This window comes from Nilaparvata lugens, chromosome 3 (assembly GCF_014356525.2).
Source record: "Nilaparvata lugens isolate BPH chromosome 3, ASM1435652v1, whole genome shotgun sequence".
Lineage (NCBI taxonomy): Eukaryota > Metazoa > Arthropoda > Insecta > Hemiptera > Delphacidae > Nilaparvata > Nilaparvata lugens.
In genome coordinates, this window is record NC_052506.1 from 9,975,378 (window position 1) to 10,001,624 (window position 26,247).

The 26,247-nt window shown below is 34.0% G+C and overlaps 1 protein-coding gene across 1 annotated transcript in view; it reads left to right on the top strand.

Annotated features, from left to right (window-relative positions):
- Window positions 1-26,247, top strand: part of LOC111044060 (E3 ubiquitin-protein ligase lubel) — a 63,883-nt gene that overhangs the window by 10,806 nt on the left and 26,830 nt on the right. Inside the window, exons 4-16 of the mRNA XM_039425458.1 lie at window positions 928-1,073; window positions 3,508-3,639; window positions 7,314-7,392; window positions 8,075-8,127; window positions 9,400-9,504; window positions 11,238-12,569; window positions 14,213-14,335; window positions 14,551-14,742; window positions 18,486-18,584; window positions 21,563-21,826; window positions 22,819-23,014; window positions 23,796-24,076; window positions 25,069-25,264. Coding sequence (XP_039281392.1) covers window positions 928-1,073; window positions 3,508-3,639; window positions 7,314-7,392; window positions 8,075-8,127; window positions 9,400-9,504; window positions 11,238-12,569; window positions 14,213-14,335; window positions 14,551-14,742; window positions 18,486-18,584; window positions 21,563-21,826; window positions 22,819-23,014; window positions 23,796-24,076; window positions 25,069-25,264 — 3,198 coding nt within the window. The remainder of the gene's footprint in view (window positions 1-927; window positions 1,074-3,507; window positions 3,640-7,313; window positions 7,393-8,074; window positions 8,128-9,399; window positions 9,505-11,237; window positions 12,570-14,212; window positions 14,336-14,550; window positions 14,743-18,485; window positions 18,585-21,562; window positions 21,827-22,818; window positions 23,015-23,795; window positions 24,077-25,068; window positions 25,265-26,247) is intronic.

Here is a 26,247-nt window from a genome sequence, read left to right on the forward strand (position 1 = left end):
CTTTACCGTTCACAGATTCACCATAAACAAAAATAACTATAGTGAGATCCACGTTATAATGGCAGTGTTTGATTAGCAATGGTATTGCTATCCTTGTCTATCATTCAACAAAGCGGATAGCGCAATCTCTTTCTCGCTTTGCTCTGTTGCCAGGTCGTCTTTTAACAATGTAGAATTAATAATTAATCAACAAAATATTTCATCTTAATTATGAAAATTCATTATGAAAAAATATAATTTCTTGCTTAATAAAATATAATTGATTAGGTTATTTTAAACGAGAATGAACAGTTAATATTATATCAATAAACCTGTATCAGCTACCTTCTATAGAAGGCATTGACAAGATAGAGGATTGGCAACGTTTTTCTCCTAGCTATCTTTCTCCACTGCCATTATAAAGCGGACCTCATGATAGTTCAGGAAACAGTAATATACACATGATGGATGATGGAATATACTTATTTAAAAAGTTATTTATTATATAATAATTGAAAAATTATAAAGTATAAAGTATACTTTCTTATGAAATTAAATTGACAGTAGATTCCTGAATCAGTGAGACCAATAAGTGCTTTACATAGATACTACGGTATGCACTTTACTGACAGTTAGCCTATACCACCCAGAATTCAGCATAGTATAGTATACCGTAGTAGTTATTATAGTAGTTTTCTCTGCCTATACCGTAATCGATCTGATGTGAGGACTGATCGAATCTTGCCGCCACCAACATTTTTTAGTCGAATTTTTACTTGGTTTTAGATTTTTCAGTTATGACACTTCAATTTTAAATACAAAAAGAAAGTGCGTTCTTATTTTTACTTATAGGCCTACTTACATTTGTTCACTTTTTCTTCACAAAATATAAAAATTTTTGAATTGAAAAAATTGAAAAACAATTTGTAATTTTTATTCTCAAATTAGGTAAAGGAAAAGAAGGAAGGAGATGTGACCTGTGCGGGTCATCAGCTCCCAGTGTTAAATGTGATAAATGTGCTCAGCAGAACTTCTGCTATTCCTGTGATGATATGTACCATCGACATCCAAAGCGGCAAAGCCACATAAGGAAGGTGAGAATCGTATTAAAAAATATTTTTATTCATCTTTAACGATCAATCAAGTTAAAGTATAAGTAGCCTAAAAGTACCTCATGATAGAATAACTTTAGCATGTAGGGTATTGACATAGAGAAACAATAGCATAAGTAGATATCCCATGGTATAGGGCGTTTATGTCGTGACTTTTACTGTTATCTCAAGCTGACAGTACACTTACTTCTTTCCTGTGAAGCTTTATGACGCTGGTAGTCTCTCATATTGTGCCGTTCATACACTCTTACCCGGTCAAAATAGTAAGAATCGAGAATAATCGACAGTAATCGGCTTGAGATAACAGTAAAAGTTGCGACATAAACGCCCTATACCATGGGATATCTACTTACGCAATTGTTTCTCTATGGTATTGATTAATAGATAATAATTGACCGACGAAGTGAGGTCTAAGATTCAAGTCGACGGTTTGGCATTTCTCTTAATGTTTATATGTTGCGCATTCACGGTGAAACGCGGTAATAGATTTTCATGAAATTTGACAGGTATGTTCCTTTTTTGATTGCGCGTCGACGTATATACAAGGTTTTTGGAAATTTTGCATTTCAAGGATAATATAAAAGGAAAAAGGAGCCTCCTTCATACGCCAATATTAGAGTAAAAATCAGACTATAGAATTATTCATCATAAATCAGCTGACAAGTGATTACACAGATATGTGGAGAAGCCAGTCTATTGCTGTATTTCCATAAGGTCTATAGTTTCAATCAGGTACTTGTGGATGAGAATACTGCGTGAGGTCTACTGTTTACAGTGCTACTAGTAGTAAAGTCGTTAAAAAGAAAAAGTTTGTTTCGATCAATAAATTATTTATTTATGAGGTTCAGATTTATTAGCATTATGACCTAGAGCAAAGGATATACAAAATTTTATAATATATCTCATCAAGGAAGTTTATTTTAAATAAATAATTTATACTTTTCTCCTTCTTTGGCTGTGCCTTATCCCATTTAAATGGGGTCGGCATTCCTTTCTCTTAGTCTGCCTCTCCACAAAGCCCTATCCTATGCTTCCTCTCTCCTCCAACCACTCTCCCGCAAGTCAGCCGCTATTCTATCTCCCCACCTCATCCTAGGTCTACCTCGTCCTCTCACACCATCCAAAACCAAATCCTGCACTCTTCGTCCAACATAATCCTCCTCCCGTCGCTGTACATGCCCAAACCACCTCATCCTTGTCTCCTGCATTTTCTTTCCCAGTGGTCCAACTTTTACAGTGCCTCTGATCAATTTATTTCTTATTTTATCTCTTCTTGCAAACCCCACACATCCATCTTAACATTCTCATTTCAGTCACTTCCATCTTTCGTTTCTGTTTTAAATAATTTATACTTTTGCAGTGCAATAATCATTCATCCTACGTATACTCTCGTTTAAAATCGAATCAGATTTCAAGAAGATTTGATGTGTTTGATTAATCAGTTCACAAATAAACTATTTAGTTGAAAATAAAATTGAATTCTAATAGAAGTCTAGGTTCAGATTTATTAGTATATTATGACCTAGAGCACAGTATACACAAAATGTTACAATCTCATCAAGCAAGTTTATTTTGAATAAATTACACTTATGCTGTGCAATGATTATTCATCCTACGTATAGGCTACTCTCGTTTAAAATCTAATTAGATTTCAAGAAGATTCAATGTGTTTAAATAAAAAGATCACAAATGAATTATTTATACGTTGTTGGTTATCCATCGTGTTTTTACTTATATTATTGCTATTTTATTTTTATAACTTTAAAGTGAAAAAACACTCACATTCATTGATGTGGCGACGACCGTTTCGTGCTGGTGTTGCACACTCTCAAGCCAAAAAGAAACTGTCTTACGCTAGGCACACACCAGTTAGTCAAGACAAGACAATAAGACATGATCAGACACGATACTTCACATAGTTGCTTATGATGCAACACACACTGATTAGTCATTGCAATTGGACATGTCTTCATAAGCAACCATGTGAAGTATTGTGACTGAACGTGTCTGATCATGTCTTGACTAACTGGTGTGTGCCTAGCTCAAGTCATTGCAATTAGACATGTCTTCATAAGCAACTATGTGAAGTATCGTGTCTGATCATGTCTTGTCTTGTCTTGACTAACTGGTGTGTGCCTAGCGTCAGTTTTCGCCACCCCAAAGAATGTGAGTGTTTTTCACTTTAAAGTTATAAAAATACAATAGTAATGAACTTTTTAATTGAATTCTAATAGAAGTCAACTGCCAGATTCATATTCCTTATTCGTACATTATATGTCTATTTATGGTAGAGATCTATATGTTGAATGAAAATGACTGGAAGAGATTATTGTACGATATTTAGTGGCAGAAAACATAACGGTATATATAATTTTCCTCAATAATTGAGGTTAACAACACAGCAAATTGTTTACAGCCGTTGGAGCCGTCGAAAGCAAATTTCCGTCCCCCCCTACCCCCTAAAGGAGAGAGCTCTTCTGCCCCTGTCCCTCCCCCACGACGAAATAAGAGAATGAGTCGAACGTCAACCCCTGGACCACCTGATCAGGTAAGTTATCTTTTTTTTAGTAGGTTATTCATTAATAAATTGACAAATTAACACATAAATAGACCTTTAAGCACGAATAACGCACGACATCTCAATTCAAGTTTTCATGGATGTAGTTTGCAAAAGGCTAGAACAGTATTCTGAACACTTTACCAACTGAATGAAAAGAATGTAGTAGCACGATAAATTAAGGCTGTGCAAAGGCTAAAAATAAACTTTCTACTCGTGATATTTTCCCAAGTTTTTTGATTTGTATATCATCAAGCTATCAAAATGGAAAAGTTCTCTCAGGACAAAATTTTTTTCTGATCATTACTTTTTGAGATATGAGCGCCTAAAGTTTAAATTCTTGGGACAGAACATTTCAAATTCGGTAAGAGATAAATTCATGCGATTTATAGGATAGATTCTTCATGGTATTGTTGATCTATTAAAACAGAAATTTTCTGAAAATATCAATTTTTAAGATAGTTTATTCAATTTACTAAAAATAACCAAAAATAGCTTTTAGTTGAGTTATTTTTTTGGAAATTGAATAACTTTTTCAAAAATTGATATTTTAAGATAACTATTGTTCTGCTGGATCAACAGTACCATGAAGAATCCATCCTTTAAATTTCATGGATTTATATCTTACCGAATTTGAAATGTTCTGTCCCAAAAATTCAAACTTCAGGCGCTCATATCTCAAAAAGTACGTAATGATCGGAAAAAAATGTTTTCCTGAGAAAACTTTTTTATTTTGATAGCTTGATGATATACAAATCAAAAAACTTGGGAAAATATCACGAGTAGAAAGTTTATTTTTAGCCTTCGCACAGCCTTAACGCTTAAAGTGACTAACTTTACTGGTAGATTAAATGTTTGGGAAGTAGTTTTGAGAATAATCGAGAATTCTTTGAGTAGTTTATTAAATGAACTATGACAAAGAAATCGTTGCAATAAAATACTACTAACAAAAAAACTACGTTGCAATAAAACTACTTTTATAACGCAGATTTATTTCCAAATAAGAATTAAAAGTGCATTTGAAATCCAACTCACCGAATATTAGTTTCCGGATGTTGAGATGCCAATAACCAGTTCTTGCCAAAATGTTGAAAGAGTAGGTGGTAACTAAAACTAAGACTGCGCGCCACTACAAAATTATTCTGAATACAAAAATATCGAAGGAATCTTTATTTTTGAACATTTCACTCCTTGTTGCATAACATGGCTCTCTAGCTTCAGTAAAGTACTAGATCTAAGCTGGTCTGAAAAAAGCAAATGAGCTAGTAAAAAGGTATAGAAATTAGCTAGAAAAATGTCATAGTAGTTCAATATTTTTCATATTACAAACTGCGAGTTGAGAATTAATCTTCATTTCTTTATTGGCAAAGACAGAAATTTTATAAAACACAATATTGAGAATTCATAAAATAATAATACACTTTTTGTGTAGTTGAGAAGTTGATATTGTGGTAGGCTAATTATTCATATTGAATGAAAACGACTAAGAAATTGTCGAAAAATCACAGATTTATTGATACTTGGAAAGACTGATAAGCTAGTTTATCAGAGATTGACAATGGTGTAATAACCGAAACCGCTCTTTCTAAATATCAATAAATCTGTGGTTTTTCGACAATTTCTTAGTCTTTTTCATTTAATAATAATACAATTTGGACAATTTGAGCATATTATAATTACCAAAAAAATAATGCTAATAAGCCTGTTGTCCATCTCGAGTTACTAGATCTGTGTGAGAAATTATATTGAAATAGCAGTGCTCAATGGAAAAGTATTGCTAAGGCCGACAATTTGCTGATCTAATGATACATATTAATAATAGGATCACGGATTTATCAACTTATGCTTTGAAAAAAAAAACTTCTACAAAAGTATCTTCTTTTAATTGTTATTGATTGAGATTCTTTTCTCATAGAATGCATTTTAATTGGGAATGGAATGAAGATTATGTCTTGATAGAGTAGTTAGTCAAAATAATCGTGCCTAACCGTAGGCCTACTTGAATGGTTGAAAACTTTATTTCCACGAACACCTAAAATGCATGCCCGTATTTGATTAGAATTCAAATGCTAGTTTTTAACACATCAATACAGTTGAAATAACCAAGTAATCAATGAAATTATTAGAATTCTCAAAGTAGTTCTAAAACTATTTAATACCGTACTAAAGATGAAGCACGTCCTAGTGCATTAATAATTCAATTATCTTACTGTGTACAATGTATTACCGGTAATGGGTTTAAATGCAAAGCATGCTTCATGCACAGTCTAATGAACAATTCTAAAAAAATAAATATAATTTAAGGAATTTGAAACAGAACTGAATAATATTATTCCTTGTAGCCTACACGATTTACATTGCTCAAACTGAAAACCACTTCTCACATAGTTATAAGCTATTTTTTAAACTTCATCATAACCTTCTGCTTTCAATGTATGTAGTTCTATATGTAGTTCTGAATGTATTTTTTAATTATTTCAGGATTATGTTTAATAATTTTTACTGTATTAGCCTATTTGTCTAAAAATAAATCACTGCTATTATTGTTGAGTATTATGTTGAATGATTTGTAATAGCTTGTAATGTGTTATGAACTGTCATTTAATTGCTTTGACTTATGGTATTATCCCACTTTGACATTACCAAATTATTATGATTATTTATTTATAATTATGAAGATTGAATTGAATTTGAATTTTCATGTCTAATTAATATGCTCATTGTGATTTGTTCAATGTTTTGCTCACAATTATTCCAAAAATAATTATTTACTGGATCAGAAATGATTGCCTATTAATCAGTGGATAAAAAAACTTACTATTGTAGACCTATATCATCTTCCTAGACTTCCTATGACTCCTAGACTACCTATGACTTTCAAATCATAGGGTTTTCATCACCGTGAAGTAAAAGGCTTTCTGAATTGATCAAGTTTTTAATGAATGAGTTGAATCAATTGGGCTCTGAAAATGAAATTATTCAAAGCATTGAATCGGTGAAGGGAACATGAATATTTGTTTTCAATAATTTGTTAAAAATCTTTGTCGTTCAATTTAATTCATAATTATTGTATTTTATGTGTATGTCGCGGGAGAGGTACAAACAGAATGTTTTTTAGTGTAGTCGTTCTCATAGTTCTCATAGAGGACATAACATAGAGAATCCTACCAAAACAATTGAAATTCAACTTGATTTGTTGATTTTTAAAAATATCATTTTATTTACAAGTGTTACTTATGTTGGCAGTGCCAAAAGGAAAAATTGCTTTTACAATGAAGTTTACTGAACATTTCATTTTACTCCTACTACTGTACTATGTCAAGTTTGTTTATTAAGTTATTTACTTAATCTATTGTACATAAGTATTTAGTATAATTTATAATTTTGTTTCTGTTTTGTATAGTTAAATTTTCATTTTGTTTCATTTCATTTTAATGATGTAATATGTGCTTTTTGGCGAAATAAAATTCAATTCAATTTGATTATGATATCCGAAGACACAATATTTCACCCAAAGTTAAACTTTATCTAACTGGATATAGCATGCCTATAAGAAAAACTTGACTTACCAACAATGAAATTAAAGTTAGTATTTCAAAGTATATTGTAAGCAGGTTAATAGTTTATTTTTCCGGGTTTATTTGAAACTTCCGGTATGATTACAGGGGTTCAAAAAAGATGGAAGTTTAATGGGCAGCCTCAGAAGAATGATGGGCACTAGGCCACTGCCTCCCACTCCAACATGTAAGCCGAAATATTCATATTTCATTATAAAGTTAGTAATAATAATGAGGCTGCTGGATACAGTAAAGAATAACTATTTTGATTTTATTGAATGGCATTCCTTCAATTAGTTTCATATTTGCACTATAAGATGGGCAATCTGAAATGAAAACTTACTTTGCAACTGTTTAAAAATGGTAAAGAACCTTCTAGACTACAGTACCTATTACTTCTAAATCGATATTTTTTAAATGCTGCTATGGAATAAGGATTATAAGGATTTGAATAGGTCGTTCATTTTCATTCAATGTATATTGGAGAAAAGTTTTTCAATTCAATGAATTGGTTTTTAAAAGGCAAGAAATGAATTAATTGATTGATGAAATATCGTGGACATATTTTATGAGATTCTAATGTAATCTTTAAAGATTAGATAGATACGGTAATCTACTTTTCAGCAATTTGGAATAGTTATGTATTGTAAATTTTAATGAATTTATAGCGTTTTTATGTCAATGACGACTATTAGTTCTCTTGTAAGTTATTGATTATCTAATTGAAAAAAGTGAAGAAAATTGAGAACAACAGTATATGATTAGAAACCCAATGAAATAGGCATTTTAATTCAAAAGGATGGAATGAAATGGGTGTATCAAATTTTGTTTGAAATGTAATAGGTGATCATTTAAATAAATATTTTCAGTAATTTCAAGAGATCCAAGACAAGACAAGATGATGGAGTTCCAGGATCATCAGGTGAGTTTCATCAATAACTTGATTTGTTAATTGATTAATTATTACAGTTGAACAAGAATTTATCTTATACTATCCGACATTCATGGTTACGGTACTATTTATTTCAAATAACCCAAACCCAAATAACCCATGAGTAGGTCATGATTAAAGAAAAATATAATTTCATTTAAAAAAAAATTCATTTCATTGAAATGAAAAATATCATTTCATTTAAGAAAAATATCGCATCAATCACTAATTTTCTATTCACGCTACTCATGATAGATTATATGTATTATTGCTTAGTGAAGAACTGGTGAGAAAATATACAGTTGTATGAATAGATATAGTACAGTAGTATAAACTATACATAATGTACTGGGTTGCTGATGTCAGAGTTTTCAGGTAGTACCGTACCGAATCAATAATTTCAGGGCCTCTCACAAGATTTATCACCCTCAGTATTATTATTTTTTATCAACTGTCTTTAGGCAGCTCTATCCAAAACTCGGGAGTGACTAAAGAATATTTTGACTCACCGAGGATCAAACACTAGTAGAACTAAGGCTCAACTAACACGCGACTCAGGTCGAGAAGAGACTCGATTCTAGTCGAGAGCTTGTGTTTTCAAATGATGACAGTCGCGGAGACTAGAATCAACTGGTCTGAGTGTCACCATTTGGAAACACATGCTCTCGACTAGAGTCGAGTCTTTTCTCGACCTGAGTCGCGTAAGTGTGAGTTGAGCCTTAATGTTGAAAAAACTAGAGCTAATGAGCAGTTTTGAAAAATTAAATAGTTCAAGAACGGGGGACGACTTTGATAATATATATTTACAATAATGATTAAGTTACAAGAAGGGTACCATAAATAAATAAATCCATAGCAGATATGATTTTAACGCGATATATTATCCATCGGTAGAACTATAGCTCAAAGTTTATTTATCCACATTTCATCATACACAAATGAAATACATGATTAGAAAAGGACTAACAGGTCTAGCCCAATACTTCTTTTTTTGTAAAAGTTTGTCCAAGTGATTGAATTGAATTGAATGACCGGTTTTTTTCCTAGAGAGCGAAGTTAGGGCGCAGTCGGCCCTCTCTTACACTTAACTCTCTAGGTAATTTTATTGTGGTGAAATGAAAGAGATTATTATCAGATCCACATAACTTGTAGAAATTATAATGTGGAACTGACAATATCTTTTCCATTTCACCTTAATTTCGATAAATTCCACAACACCTTTGTGTCTAGTTTAAATGTTGTATAAAATATTGTCTTTGACAGCCTCCAAGCAGAGATAGCGGCTACTTGGATTGGGAACTGGACAGTCGACACAGATCAGGCAGCCTGACAGCACTCAATGCGCCAAACTTTGCACCATTAATGCATGTGAGCATGATATTATACAAGCTTATACGAAATATATTAATTAGAAACAATGACCAAGAGAAGATTCAAAATAAATTCCTCCAAATAATGAACATATGAATGATTTTGATCAATGAATATGTCGATCAGAATTTTGATGTTTGGTTTTGTAAAAATAAATTTTACTGAATAATAATGAACATATGAATGATTTTGATCAATGAATATTTCGATCAGAATTCTCATGTTTGGTTTTGTAAAAATAAATTTTACTAAATAATGAACATATGAATGATTTTGATCAATGAATATGTTGATCAGAATTTTGATGTTTGGTGAAGAGTGTTGAAACATAAGCTATTCATAGTTTTAGTACAAACAGGTAACCCGTGCTCCACAACGGGCTAATTTAAAACTTGACAAACTGAAATCTTGAAGAATTTGAAATATGCCTATTACCATATTCGGAAAATTGAGAATTGACAAGGAAAATTTCAAGTTAATCAGTCCAGTAGTTCAGATGTGATGATGCGTCAAACATAATTTTCCTATCCGCCGTACGTGTATGAGCCCGTTCTTTCCTTTATTATAGTATAGATTATAACACTATATCAGCAATCCTCAAAAATAACATCGATACTTCCCATTTAATGAACGCTAACAGTTCAATGTGAGTCTCATTATAGAAATAACCTTTTCATTATTAGAGTTTGTGAACGCTTCTTTTATTAACTGAAGATACAAAATATGGATAGCATTAGAATTATACAAAATAATGAAGTATTTCAAGAGGGTTTCTTGGATTTTCAATTATAGAAAATTACAAAAGGGAAATATTATTTTTCTATACCTAATCATGCAAAATAATGAAATTAATTAAATATGTGAATATTTCCTATTCTAGTTATGATAATGTGAACTATTTCTGCTAAGTTTAGTTTTGAAGCATCTAAATTTGAAAATATACTTTGTCAAAATACAATTTTGAGTACGGTACTGAGAAATTTTGTGAATTGGAGAACTACAAGACTTGACCTATTTCGGACTGCGTGTCACGTTATCTAAATTTGATTGATTGATCGATTGAGTACTTTATTTATGTAGATTACAATATATACTGGCTTATACACTTATATACAATAGCTTACAATACAGCAAAATTATAGATGAATTTACATAATAGAGACTAAGAAAATAATTATTGAACTGTATATGATATGAAAAAGCAATTTGTGATATAATAACTATAGATAATAATTATATTGTTATGCATCTACATAAATTGGCGGAGCTTTGGACATATCAATGTCCATTCTTCGGAAAGAATATTAAAAATATCCTCCCCACTAACTCTCTACCAAAAAAATTTGGGAGAGGAATAGCACAAGGTTACCTTATTTTCCTCTCCCTATCGTTTCGATAATGTACTTATTGTATAAATGAATAAATTAATTCATTCATATTCCTCATTCATTCATACAATAAGTAGGCTACATTATCAACATTATAGGAAGAGGAAAAATAAGGTGACCTTGTGATATTCCTCTCCCAAATTTAGATAACACATAGTCCGAAATAGGTTAAGTCTTGTAGTTCTTCAATTCACAAAATTTTCAGTCCTCAAGTATTTTTACAAAGTAGATTTTCAAATTTAGATGCTTCAAAACTAAACATAATGTGATGTAGACCTATATTCACTGGATGTTTTTAAATGAGGAAGTGATTTTAATAAAATTGTAATATGTAAATTGCAGGCACAATCAATGGCACAACTGAACTGCCCCAGCTGCCAACACCACGGCATGGTCTGGGATTGGAACCATCAACACATGGCCGGAGGCTTCAACAGGCCGGCCTGGAATGGACTGCCAACCGGCACCTGGCACGGCTCAGCCATGATCCCACAATTCAAACAAGAAAGCTCAATGGATGGCCTCCGGAGGAACAGTCTGAGGCCGAGAAGAAGCCGGCGGGATTTGGCTAGTGATATGTCAGGTGAGGAGGACGAGACATTCTTCAGGCGACGCCATACGTCTCCTGCGCGGTCGCGTCGGGGCATGGTCAGCGACTTCGATGACTCAGATGATGACGACCTTGTGTCTCATAAGAGTGGCAGGCGATCTAGGAGGAGGGGATCACCGACTCGGAATGTGTCTCCGGCGATGTCTAGGAAGAGTTCAGTCAGGAAGATGTCCGTTGAAGAGATGATAAACCAAAGGCTGAGAAAGAATGATGAGGAGAGCTTCTCATCGAAAGGGCGTAACTATGATGACAATGATACTGTGTCTCTTCGAGGAGGAAGAAGGACGGATGATCATGATACTGTGTCTCTTCGTGGAGGAAGAAGGACAGATGATGAGGTCTCTTCGAATAGAGGAGGAAGACGCTACCAGGATGACGAGGTAGCCTCAAACCATGGACGGAGCAGGAGGTACGACGACGAGACCATGTCTCAGAGGGGCGGTCGCCGCAGTAGCAATGTGTTGGACGACACACATTCCAATCGGGGAGGAAGAAGGAACTCTGAGATTCGGAGACGGCGCAATAAATCACCTGAGCCAAAGAGCCACGCGGCTCCCGTGAGGAGAGAACCGTCAAGTGAGGACTCCGGCGATGAGCTGTCCGATGAAAACAAGCAGTCAAGGATGACAACAAACAAGAATGAAGAAGTGGAGAAAGAAGTTGTCAAGTCTACAGAGGAGACAAACGGCAAGGAAAGTGCGAATGAGACTGAGGAGCCTCTGGGTCCAGTCCCGACGCAGCAGTGGGAGTGTGACCACTGCACGTTCGTGAACCGGGCCGGCACACGAGTCTGCACCGTCTGCTGCAAGACCACGGCCAAGCCAAAGTACATCGAAGAGAAGAAGAAGGCAACGCCTGTCGAAGCTGCCACAAAAGCCAAACCTCTGCTACCCAAACAGAAGAGCATCACCGAAGTCGACTTGGTGAAGAGGATGGACGACATGTCGTTCAGCGACAACGCTCACGACAAAGAAACTGCACAAGAAACAGAAGAGGAGAAGAGGAGGAAGAAGAAAGGTAGGCGGAGGACTATATCATTTTGGATTGGCACTAAGTTATATTCGTAAATTGAACCTGACACTCCGCAGTCAAAATAATTGATGGTTGTTATTCAATCACACGTTCAATGCTATCTCTCTGATTATGATGACACCACAATAAAACGTCTAATTCGATTGAAAATTTTCGTGTTTCTCTCAATTTTCCAATATCACATAGAAAGTAAAAAAAATATTTTTGCAAATAAATGCATCTTTGTTGTCAGTGAAAATCTATATAACCAGTATCTATCGGTACTGATAAAACTTAAGTTCCCGACATCCATAATGATTCTTGATTTTTGTTTTTAATTTATCATGAATGACATACTTAACTGGATTTTGTATTCAATGATTTGCTAGTATTGAGTACATTCAAAGTTCATCTAAGATAGACCGTACATCGCGAAACTGTTAATAGAAATCGCTGTATGATTAATAAGTGATATATTCTTATTGAATAGTAAATTTTCATAAACAGGATGATAAAAAGAAAAAATTATTTGTTCACAATCAAATAAAAAGAAATCAAATGATAATAAGTCACTAGTAATTTATTGATATAATCAAGTGCATATTTCTATAATAGAAAGGAACACATGAGTAAAAACACACTCTTATTTCTAGAAAATAAACTTGTTCCCAATCAAACCATAATTTTACTTGAACAAAATGTTTTCAAGTTTGAGAATCATATAATAAATCATTGATAAAAAATAAATATTGTTTCTCAATATTTGAAATAGAGTGGATAATGTTGAAAACAAAAATTAATACAAATTATTGAAAAAATGAAGCTTGAACAGCCAGTTTAAAATGTGCCAATCCAATAACCCAAATAATTAATTCAACAAAGGAATTTTTTTCCAACAATCCAGGCAATTACAATAAAGATTGATGAATTTTTTCGGTTTTTAAATCAAGAAGGCGTTATCAACTAAGTAAGTTTACCTAGAAGCAAGCTTCACTATCGTTTTAAAATCCTATTATATTAAGCGAGCAATTTCTGTATTTTTATATTTATATTTATATCTGGTTATTTATGTTCAACGGATCTCAAAACGGCTCTAACAATTTCCACAAAATTTGGAACATAATAGGTTTATAATATAAGAATTCAATTGCACTAGGTCTCATCCTTGGGAAAACTCGCTGAACGACATTAAAAGGATATTATTCATCCTTGTCTGAAACAGATGTGGATAGTAAAAAGTGAGAAAGCGATTGAGTATGTGAAAAATCAAAATATCGCATCCCCGAAATTCATAAGATGACATAATTATAGCCAGCTGTGAAATATAAACATGATCATTTTAGAGAATTGTGTTCTGTTTATCAATAAATAAAAATAACGAGCAAAGCTCGGTGCCCCGATATTAATAATAATAACAATTCTACTACTAGTGGAGATTTGACGAAACAGTTAAGCTGCGTTTACATCAAAGTTATTAACAAAATGTAACTATACAAAATAAAAAAAAATGTTATTACAAAATGTAAATTTTTTAACTTTGGTGTAAACCCAGCTTTTGAAGATAAATTTGATATTTTGTTAAGAGTATTTTTGACACTACTTGATAATAGGATAAATATACCCAAAACTAGTCATGTCTAAAATAAAATCAAGGGTACTAGTAAGTTAATTCTTTAAAACTGAATAAATACAAATTCATTTGCAGACTTACGACATTCTGAGACCGAAGCTGCGGCGAGCAGCGTCATTGGCTGACCACGACTTATGGGCGGCGCCACAGCGGTCAGTTAGTCGACAATCGCTGACAAGTGACAGTCAGGTGAGTTCATTTCAGTCCTCACCACCTTGACACTGACCTTGACCACAGCAACTGACCTTGACCTCACCAACTTGACCTTGCCTTGACCTCATCTTTCCTTGACCTCACCAACTTGATCTTCTCCTTGCCTTGACTTCACCAACTTGACCTTGACCTCACCACCCTGACGCCGACCGTGACACCACGTGACTGACATACGTTTCGTTGATCCTCAGAGCCTGCCGCTGACGCCGTCCCGCAGCCAGAGCCCGGGTGCCGAGAGCCTGCCTTCGTGGGGCGACCTGCACCTCAAACGGGACGCGGCCGCCAGGGAGCAACTCTGGGGAGACCTGCAGTCCGAGAACGGCAATGTCAGAAACAACTTCCAAATGACACGCAGACCCTCGGAGCCGGCACTCAATTCAAGGGTCGCTAATTTACATTCACTATCTTTTCATAATGTAACAAAACACAAAATGTATCACTCATGCTGTTTTATTTGGATGAATGTCTGTTGCATCACATTATGCAGTTATTTCAATGTACTATATTTTCCAATAATTGTTTTAATGCATTTCATTTCTCTATGTTGTATTCGATTGGGTAATTTCTTCAATGTATGTCTAATATGCATATAATTAATTTTTGTTAATGATTTGCAATTTGTTTTGTGTGTTGTTTGTTGATGCTATGTTATTTGTTAGAGTTTGTAATAATTTGCATATATTATTGTTGATGTTTTTTTTATTCTTGATGTGTTATAAAAAGAGTGTGTTGTGGATGTGATAATCTTTTAAAGGAAAAAGGACAATACAAGCTGTCCAACTTTGAAAAATGTATAGCCTTCAAATTTATCCCATTTACTTTCTAATAGAACAATCATTATGCTTAGACACAATGCATACTACATAATTATTGCATATTGCATATTGTGTTAAAATATGATGCACCAGCTGTATGTATAATAACCTGTATAGTTTCTGACAGTTGCTTCTTCTAAAAGTTTTGATGGTTTGTAAGCATCAAGCACCTTTTCTAATTATTGGTTAGAGCTCTTCTTGGTAAAATAAGGTACAGAAATTTCAAATCCTGGTTGAATAATAATAATTATTTCTTGTTGGTTATCCATCTGGTTCTCACTAATATTATTACTATTGTATTTTTTATATAACATAAAAGTGAAAAAACGCTCACATTCTTTGGTATGGCGACGACCGTTTCGTGTTGGTGTCGCACATTCTTAAACACAGTTTCTGAATTCAGTTTCTGTTTGGCTTGAAAATGTGCAACACCAGCTAGAAACGGTCGTCGCCATACCAAAGAATATGAGTGTTTTTTCACTTCAAGTTATTGAAAAAATACAATAGTAATAATAATTATTTATTAATGAATGGTAGGTAGAAAAAGTAAATTCGTATGGCTTTTGATGGTGGGGAGTCCCTAGCTGGAAGGTTCCACCGCCTGAATATATAATTTAAGCCGTCAATGGGCCTTACGACTGTCATACTTCAGCCTGGACCGACTGTTTTACGTGCCCATCCGATAACACGGGAGTGATCTGGTTAAAAAACTTTTGTCAATGAGAGGGTTTGAACCCGGGGTCTCTAGGCTGCTACGCAAGCACTCTAATGGTAGGTGATTTTTAACCAGATCACTCCCGTGTTATCGGATGGGCACATTAAACTGTCGGTCCCGGCTGAAGTATGACAGTCGTAAGGCCCATTGGCGGCTTGAATTATATATTCAGGCGGTGGGACCTTCCCGCAAGGGACTCCCCACCAACCAAAGCCTTACGAATTTACTTTACTTTTTTACATAAATATAGGTACTCCATAAGCCCATTCGGTGTTCCATTTTATCTAATTGTATGTGTTTTTATTGTTGTTAATTACAGTATATTCCAATTTTTGTAAACTAATTCTTTGCAATAGTTTCAATATTAACTGTTTCTGTCTCTATGAAAGTCAGATGTAAACTGACCAATTTAACAATGAACCTATGATTGCACTAATTTGTAATAAATTTCCTCAAGCACACTTATTACACTAGTATTATATGATTATGTTTCTAATGTCAGTGCCGCATAAAGACAGAACATTTATCATGGAGGTGGAGCTGCAGTTGAATAATAGCCAACTTAGAAATTAATTTAATCTTATATTGGAGTGGAAAAAATTCAGTACACAATTATTGTCACTCTTAAGGAATACCGTAATCACCCATGGACGTAATAATAGGGAAACGCTCTGTCTCCTCCTACTGTCACTCCCATAATTTTAATGATAAGAAAATTTGGAATTGAAAGAATTTAATGTGAAGTAACTTCTAAATGATTCGGAAGAACAATAATATTGTAAACGCTATCAACAGTGCCAAACTTTAAAAGTCATTGTCCACATCTATCTACTAGATGGCGAAATCATCTTTCTGTTGAGCATATCTTCATTTGGGCTGTGTAATGTGGTACGTTGTATTATTTGCAAGCTCTGAGTTCAGTTCAAGTACGGAAACACTTCTTAGTTACTGGCTCAACTAATGATGAAAATGATATATTTTTAGCCTTATTCTCAATTTGATGCATACTCTTCTGATTTTCTAAAAATATATGTAATACATCGTTACGTTTTTTACGATCTTTAAAACTCTACTATCCGAAAATCAAAATACAAAACAAATAAATTTTATTTCCATAATTATACAAATAAACAATCTAATCAATAAAATGTACATAATATTCAAAAATACAATACATGAAATTTACTACAAATATAAATAAATTGCATTTTTTCGGAAATTAACCTACTCAACTATGGGAAACCCATGTTCTAGAGCAGGTGTAGTAGTAATGCAATTAAATTCAGAGTGAGGGTGCAAATACATTATGTAAGTGAGCTCACATATTGTTCGAAATTATGCTTTCTATATTCTGTCTTCCAGTTGTTGTGATCCAGTTTTTTACGGCGCATTTAAATTTTCTTGAGTTTTCTATTATCTTGATGTATACAGGAAGTAAAATTTGTTAACATATGTTTGATTGTCTGTGATTTTTATCTGGTTTGCTTATTTTTTATTAGTTGCTTTTATTGATTGTCAGAATCTGATTTTAACTTTTCAAGGTAACTGAAAAATACTGATGTTTTGGTTTAGATGAATATGATGGTAATTCTCGAATTGATATTGTTTTCTTGTATGAAATTTCATTTGAACGATGAAAAAGTTCTAAACCGTAGTCAAATTAAGTCTGATACAACGTCAGTACTTACAATCGTTTGAAATTGTAATTGAAATTGTTTTCTTGGTTATTTCTCATGTGGGATAAGGCCCGCCGCAAAGTAGACCCACGCTAATCCACGAAAAGCAACCCACACTGTGGGATGTTTTGTAAACCATTGCTCCAGACATCTGTGTAATGATAATGATACATGCAAGAATAATCCACTTGTCAGCTGATTGATTATGAATAATTCTATAGCAATGGTTTACAAAACATCCCACGGCGTGGGTTGCTTTTCGTGGATTAGCGTGGGTCTACTTTGCGGCGGCCCAAGGTTTGAAATAAGTTCAATATATTAATATATTATTGCATGAATTAATATTAGCCCAGATACAATATTAGATGGTTTAAGTGAGATGTGGTTTTCAGTTGATTTATTATGATTCAGATGTCTTACGTCTTTATTTCTTTTAATTGTAAATGTTATTTATTTACGTAATTTTTGTAACACATGAATGGACAAAAGTGAGATGTGGTTTTCAGTTGGTTTATTTTAATTCAGATGTCTTTATGTCCATATTTCTATTAATTGTAAATGTTATTTAGTGACGTAATGTTTGTAGCACATGAATGGACAAAAGTGAGATGTGGTTTTCAGTTGATTTATTATGATTCAGATGTCTTACGTCCTTATTTCTATCAATTGTAAAAGTTATTATTTCAACAACTTGAGTGCTCAGACAAACACTTAGGCCAGACGTATCATCAGACACGTTTAGTCACAATACTTCACATTGTTGCTTATGACGTAACTCACACTGAATAGTCATTGCAATTAGACATGACTTCATAAGCAACTATGTGAAGTTTTGAGACTAAAAGTGTCTGATCATGTCTTGTCTTGTCTTTACTAACTGGTATGCGCCTAGCCTAATGTTTGAATTTGGGATGTTTCAGGCAGTTGTAAGACGAGCTGGTTCTCAACCACCAGAATATTTCAACACTCTTGTACAGAAGCAGATGAAACAGGGATTAGAAATGGTGAAACTTTTGAGGGTAAGTGTCACAGACAAATTCCAATAGCATGGGTACTCATGAAAGCGAGATCCATAGTATATAGTAGGTCTATTCTCAACTTTCCTAAAACTCTAGTCAATTCATCTCATGAAAACATTCTATTTTTTTCAACTCTCAAATCAGCTACACACATCTAATTGTCATCCATCCAGTGTTATCGGATGGGCACGTTAACTGTCGGTCCCGGCTGAAGTATGACAGTCGTAAGGCCCATTGACGGCTCAAATGATATATTCAGGCGGTGGGACCTTCCCGCAAGGGACTCCCCACCAACAAAAGCCATACGAATTTATTTTTTATTTATCTATTTTTTTTCAACTCTCAAATCAGCTACACACATGTAATTGTCATCCATCTAATTATCAATTATCTAAATTTGAAATTGTCTGTACTATTTTGATTTGTGATTTCAAGATTAATGATTTGGTGAAGAAATTGAAATGGACATAGCCCATATAATATTTGGAAAATTCTAGAACACATTTAGAAATAGAAAAAGTTTTGGAAAATAATAGCCTGTTTTTTATTTTCTGACTGTTGTATTGTATTGTATTGCTCTATCAAATGAATAAATAAAGTTTAGTTATCTATCATTACTCTAAATAAATTGAACTGCTTATAAATAGCCTGCTTTTTATTTTCTGACTATTGCATTGTTTGATCTAACACATGAATGGACAAAAGTGAGATGTGGTTTTCAGTTGGTTTATTTTAATTCAGATGTCTTTATGTCCATATTTCTATTAATTGTAAATGTTATTTAGTGACGTAATGTTTGTAGCACATGAATGGACAAAAGTGAGATGTGGTTTTCAGTTGATTTATTATGATTCAGATGTCTTACGTCCTTATTTCTATCAATTTGTTATTATTTCAACAACTTGAGTGCTCAGACAAACACTTAGGCCAGACGTATCATTAGACACGTTTAGTCACAATACTTGACATTGTTGCTTATGACGCAACTCACACTGATTTGTCATTGCAATTAGACATGTGAAGTATTGTGACTAAACGTGTCTGATCATGTCTTGTCTTGTCTTTACTAACTGGTATGCGCCTAGCCTAATGTTTGAATTTGGGATGTTTCAGGCAGTTGTAAGACGAGCTGGTTCTCAACCACCAGAATATTTCAACACTCTTGTACAGAAGCAGATGAAACAGGGATTAGAAATGGTGAAACTTTTGAGGGTAAGTGTCACGGACAAATTCCAATAGCATGGGTACTCATGAAAGCGAGATCCATAATATATAGTAGGTCTATTCTCAACTTTCCTAAAACCCTAGACAATTCATCTCATGATAACATTCTATTTTTTTCAACTCTCAAATCAGCTACACACATCTAATTGTCATCCATCCCGTGTTATCGGATGGGCACGTTAAACTGTCGGTCCCGGCTGAAGTATGACAGTCGTAAGGCCCATTGACGGCTCAAATGATATATTCAGGCGGTGGGACGTTCCCGCAAGGGACTCCCCACCAACAAAAGCCATACGAATTTATTTTTTATTTATCTATTTTTTTTCAACTCTCAAATCAGCTACACACATCTAATTGTCATCCATCTAATTATCAATCTATCTAAATTTGAAATTGTTTGTACTATTTTGATTTGAAGATTAATGATTTGGTGAAGAAATTGAAATGAACATAGCCCATATAATATTTGGACAATTCAAGAACACATTTAGAAATAGAAAAAGTTTTGGAAAATGGCCTGTTTTTTATTTTCTGACTGTTGTATTGTATTGTATTGCTCTATCAAATGAATAGATAAAGTTTAGTTATCTATAAATACTCTAAATAAATTGAACTGCTTATAAATAGCCTGCTTTTTATTTTCTGACTATTGCATTGTTTGCTCTATCAAATAAATAAATAAAGTTCAGTTATCTATCAATACTCTAAATAAATTGAACTGCTTATAAATAGCCTGCTTTCTATTTTCTGACTACGGTATTGCATTGTTTGATCTATCAAATAAATAAAGTTTAGTTATTATGTGTATGCCCAATCTATCTCACAGTATGGTATCTTAGCTTGGGGAGGCGCCACAAAGACTGTCTTGAATCCCTTGGAAGTGACTCAAAAATCTATTATTAAAACGGCGTTACAGAAAAATAGTAGGTACCCTACTGAAACCCTATTTAACGAGTTTAAAGTATTTAATATTAATCAGCTGTATGTTCGATCCCTACTTATGCACATCTACAAGAATAAACCAGACATATTCGCTCAAGTGCAACATGGCTACACAACCAGGAGCTCGGTGAACGTTGGCATTGTTATTCCTAGAGTATCCAAATCAATAAACACAACAAATTCCATCTATAAAGCAAGTATACTTTACTCAAAACTCCCCCAACACATTAAATACATTGAAACACGATCTATAGGCGTATACAAACGCCACTTTAATAGATGGCTTTTGGAGGTTGGTAGGATAAGAATTTTAGATTTTCTTAAATCAAATTATACTTTTTGATAAGACTAGCCTTAATGCATGCTGAGTCGGTTGGCCATTGATCTGATCCGTTTCACTTGTACTTGGCTTGACAGTGAGTTTTCTGCCCCTCATTCATTTTTTTCTCTCTCTTCTTCTTCTTCACTTCATACTTCATTTTTCCATCTCTCACATAATTATATTGTCATGTATTTCATTATGTTAACTTATTATGAACTATTCAGATTGCTACTCTTTCCTGCACACAGGCATTTTGCCCATGCATGGAAAAAAATGTGTATTATTTTTATTTGAAATGTATTCTGTTTGTAACATGAAATAAATAAATAAAATAATAAAATAGTTATCCATCAATACTCTAAATAAATTGAGCTGGTTATAAATAGCCTGCCTTTTATTTTCTGACTATTGTATTGTTTGCTCTATCAAATAAATAAAGTTCAGTTATCTATCAATCCTCTAAATAAATTGAGCTATTTTTAATTGCCAGGAAGCCGAAGATAACCAGTTCAGCGCGGATGAGCTGGGCATTGCGCTGAACCAGTGCGGCGAGGGCAACCCGGTCACGTGGTTGGTGAACAACTGGCGCAACATGGTGGACACCGTGGTGACGCTGGCCACCAACTACGGCCACGAGCGCAAGGAGAACACAGTGGGCACCATCTCTGTGGCTGAGGCCAAGGAGGCCCTCATCACCCACAACGGCAACGTGTGGGCCGCAGTCACAGAGTGCATTGAGCAGCGACAGAAAAAGGTTATTTACAGAAATTCACCACTATAATAAGCATCAAGCATTACACTACACAGTTCCCAGAAAAAAAAAATCTGGTGTGGCGCACTCACACAACTTTCCTTGCCGTTATGAAAATTGATCACCTGACGCTAGTGTTCACGCGCATCCCAAGTCTACTATTCAAAGATCTGAGTCAACTGGTGACAGGACAATAACGCTGGAGACACACGAGGTCTGCTATCTCTTCATAGCGAATGATTTAATAGAATCAACAGATGCCAACAGTTTGCAATTGAATAATCAGATTTTCTCACATTTTGAAGCCTATTTTCAATTTTAGGTGAAAATGTTACTGGACATTAATTGTAGAGATTTTCATGCTCAATCTTTTCCACTAGAAATTTTTCGTTTAAATTATATCTGAGACCTGATAATTGGAAATCTAGAATCAAACTTTGCATAGATGGGGCGGAGCTCCTGAAATTTTTACAAATATGGGACTTGTAGCAGTTGATAGAGCTTATCAATGACTATTTTAGGTATAAATTTGATCAAAACCGTTGGACCCGTTTTCGAGAAAATCGCAAAAAATCCTGTTTTTGACAACATTTTCGCCATTTTAGCCGCCATCTTGAATTGAATTTGATCGAAATTGTTCGTGTCGGATCCTTATAGTGTAAGGACCTTAAGTTCCAAATTTCAAGTCATTCCGTTGATTGGGAGATGAGATATCGTGTACACAAACGCACATACACTCATACACACACACCCACACACACACACATACAGACCAATACCCAAAAACCACTTTTTTGGACTCAGGGGACCTTGAAACGTATAGAAATTGGGGTACCTTAATTTTTTCGGAAAGCAATACTTTCCTTACCTATGGTAATAGGGCAAGGAAAGTAAAAAGTTATGAAAGATAAAAGAAAATAATAGTCTAATGAATAGATTTGAATTAGAGACATTAGAAAAGAGTTTTTAACAAACGTATTTAAATTTTCTTACAGTATGCTGACTTGATGTCGAGAGGCAATTTCACACGCGAAGATATAGTGACCGTTCTAACAGCAAACCATGGTAACCTGGAATCAGCATTCCTCGAGCTGAATAAGAATCAGCTGAAACCTTTTTTGATGAGAATATGGGGGCCACCTCAAGGCACTGACAATGATAGTGGCAACATTATAGGGCTCCAACAAACAGGTTAGTCTGATAAATCAACAAGGATAATCAATAATAATTATTGATTGAAATTTAAAAAAATGGAATCAACATACTGTACTATATTGTAAGCATACTCTATTAAAATGTGTAAGCTACTAAGTTTGGTCATGAGATTCATAAAATGAAAACTTATAACTCCATCCTCCTTTAAATTTTGCAGCAAAAACAGTAAGCTTACTACTTCTAAAACAAAACATGTTTATTGCTCGTATTGTACTATTGAAAGTTCATAGGAAGGCTACATAAGAGTTATATACTAAACAGGAATTTTAGATTTTCTTAAATCAAATTATACTTTTTGATAAGACTAGCCTTAATGCATGCTGAGTCGGTTGGCCATTGATCTGAACTGTTTCTCTTGTTCTTGGCTTGACAGTGAGTTTTCTGCCCCTCATTCATTTTTTTTCTCTCTCTTCTTCTTTTTCACTTCATACTTCATTTTTCCATCTCTCACATAATTATATTGTCATGTATTTCATTATGTTAACTTATTATGAACTATTCAGATTGCTACTCTTTCCTGCACACAGGCATTTTGCCCATGCATGGAAAAAAATGTGTATTATTTTTTATTTGAAATGTATTTTGTTTGTAACATGAAATAAATAAATAAAATAATAAAATAGTTATCCATCAATACTCTAAATAAATTGAGCTGGTTATAAATAGCCTGCCTTTTATTTTCTGACTATTGTATTGTTTGCTCTATCAAATAAATAAATAAAGTTCAGTTATCTATCAATGCTCTAAATAAATTGAGCTGTTGTTAATTGGCAGGAAGCCGAAGATAACCAGTTCAGCGCGGATGAGCTGGGCATTGCGCTGAACCAGTGCGGCGAGGGCAACCCGGTCACGTGGCTGGTGAACAACTGGCGCAACATGGTGGACACCGTGGTGACACTGGCCACCAACTACGGCCACGAGCGCAAGGAGAACACAGTGGGCACCATCTCTGTGGCCGAGGCCAAGGAGGCACTTATCACCCACAACGGCAACGTGTGGGCCGCAGTCACAGAGTGCATTGAGCAGCGACAGAAAAAGGTTATTTACACAAATTCACTACTATAATAAGCATCAAGCATTACACTACTCAGTTCCCAGAAAAAAAATCTGGTGTGGCGCACTCACACAACTTTACTTGCCGTTATGAAAATTTATCACCTGACGCTAGTGTTCACGCGCATCCCAAGTCTACTATTCAAAGATCTGAGTCAACTGGTGACAGGACAATAACGCAGGAGACACACGAGGTCTGCTATCTCTTTCATAGTGAATGATTTAATAGAATCAACAGATTCCAACAGTTTGCAATTGAATAATCAGATTTTCTCACATTTCAAGCCTATTTTCAATTTTAGGTGAAAATGTTACTAGACATTAATTGTAGAGATTTTCATGCTCAATCTTTTCCACTAGAAATTTTTCGTTTAAATTATATCTGAGACCTGATAATTGGAAATCTAAAATAAAATTTTGCATAGATGGGGCGGAGCTCCTGAAATTTTTACAAATATGGGACTTGTGGCAGTTGATAGAGCTTATCAATGACTATTTTAGGTATAAATTTGATCAAAATCGTTGGACCCGTTTTCGAGAAAATCGTGAAAACCCCTGTTTTTGATAACATTTTCGCCATTTTAACCGCCATCTTGAATTGAATTTGATCGAAATTGTTCGTGTCGGATCCTTATAGTGTAAGGACCTTAAGTTCCAAATTTCAAGTCATTCCGTTGATTGGGAGATGAGATATCGTGTACACAGACGCACAAACACTCATACACACACACCCACACACACACACACACACAGACCAATACCCAAAAACCACTTTTTTGGACTCAGGGGACCTTGAAACGTATAGCAATTTAGAAATTGGGGTACCTTAATTTTTTTGGAAAGCAATACTTTCCTTATATGGTAATAGGGCAAGGAAAGTAAAAAGTTATGAAAGATAAAAGAAAATAATAATGAATGATCTGAATTGGAGACATTGGAAAAGAGTTTTTAACAAACGTATTTAAATTGTCTTACAGTATGCTGACTTGATGTCGAGAGGCAATTTCACACGCGAAGATATAGTGACCGTTCTAACAGCAAACCATGGTAACCTGGAATCAGCATTCCTCGAGCTGAATAAAAATCAACTGAAACCTTTTTTGATGAGAATATGGGGGCCACCTCAGGGCACTGACAATGAAAGTGGCAACATTTTAGGGCTCCAACAAACAGGTAGGTCTGATAAATCAACTAAAGGATAATCAATAATAATTATTGATTGAAATTTCAAAAATGGGAATCAACATACTGTACTATATTATAAGCATACTCTATTAAAATGTATAAGCTATCAAGTTTGGTCATGAGATTCATAAAATGAAAACTTATAATTGAATGAAAAAGACCAAGAAATTGTCAAAAAACCACTGATTTATTGATAATTAGAAAGACCGGTTTCGGTTATTACATCATTGTCAATCTCTGATAAACAATTTCATTGATAAAATTGTCATTTTTGACAATTTCTTAGTCTTTTTCATTCAATATGAATAATTACCACAATATCAACTTCTCAACTACACAAAAAAGGAAAACTTATAACTCCATCTTCCTTTAAATTTTGCAGCATAAACAGTAGGCTTACTACTTCTAAAACAAAACATGTTTATTGCTCGTATTGTACATCGTATTGTACTATTGAAAGTTCATAGGTAGGCTACATAAGAGTCATATACTAAACAGGAATTCAAAATTCTACAAAAAAAAACCAATTAAGTTTAAAAATATATAATTATCTACATTTAAAATGGAAATTTATACAGAAAGCAATACCAGAGCATCAATAATATTATAATATTCAATTTTATATGAATAATATAACTTTCTTATGATCAGTGAATTCTATACTCATAGTCTTACAAATACTTTTAAAATCAGTAAGCTAGAGTATCTAGATTCATAAGCTAGATATACTAGAATGATTAAGGGCCGGTTTCCGAGCTCGGGATTTAGCTAAGTTCTTAACAGTTTTAAACAGCTGGAGTCAGAAAATTGGCTTTCCAAAACGGGGCGTAGTCGCAGTAAATAGTTGCAGCAAAATAAATCTTTATTTTCTCATTTCTATAATATTGGAAACGTTTTTCCTTGACGAAATAAAACATTCCGAAATAATACAAAATAGCTGAAACTTTACACTATTTCCTCTTTATTTAATT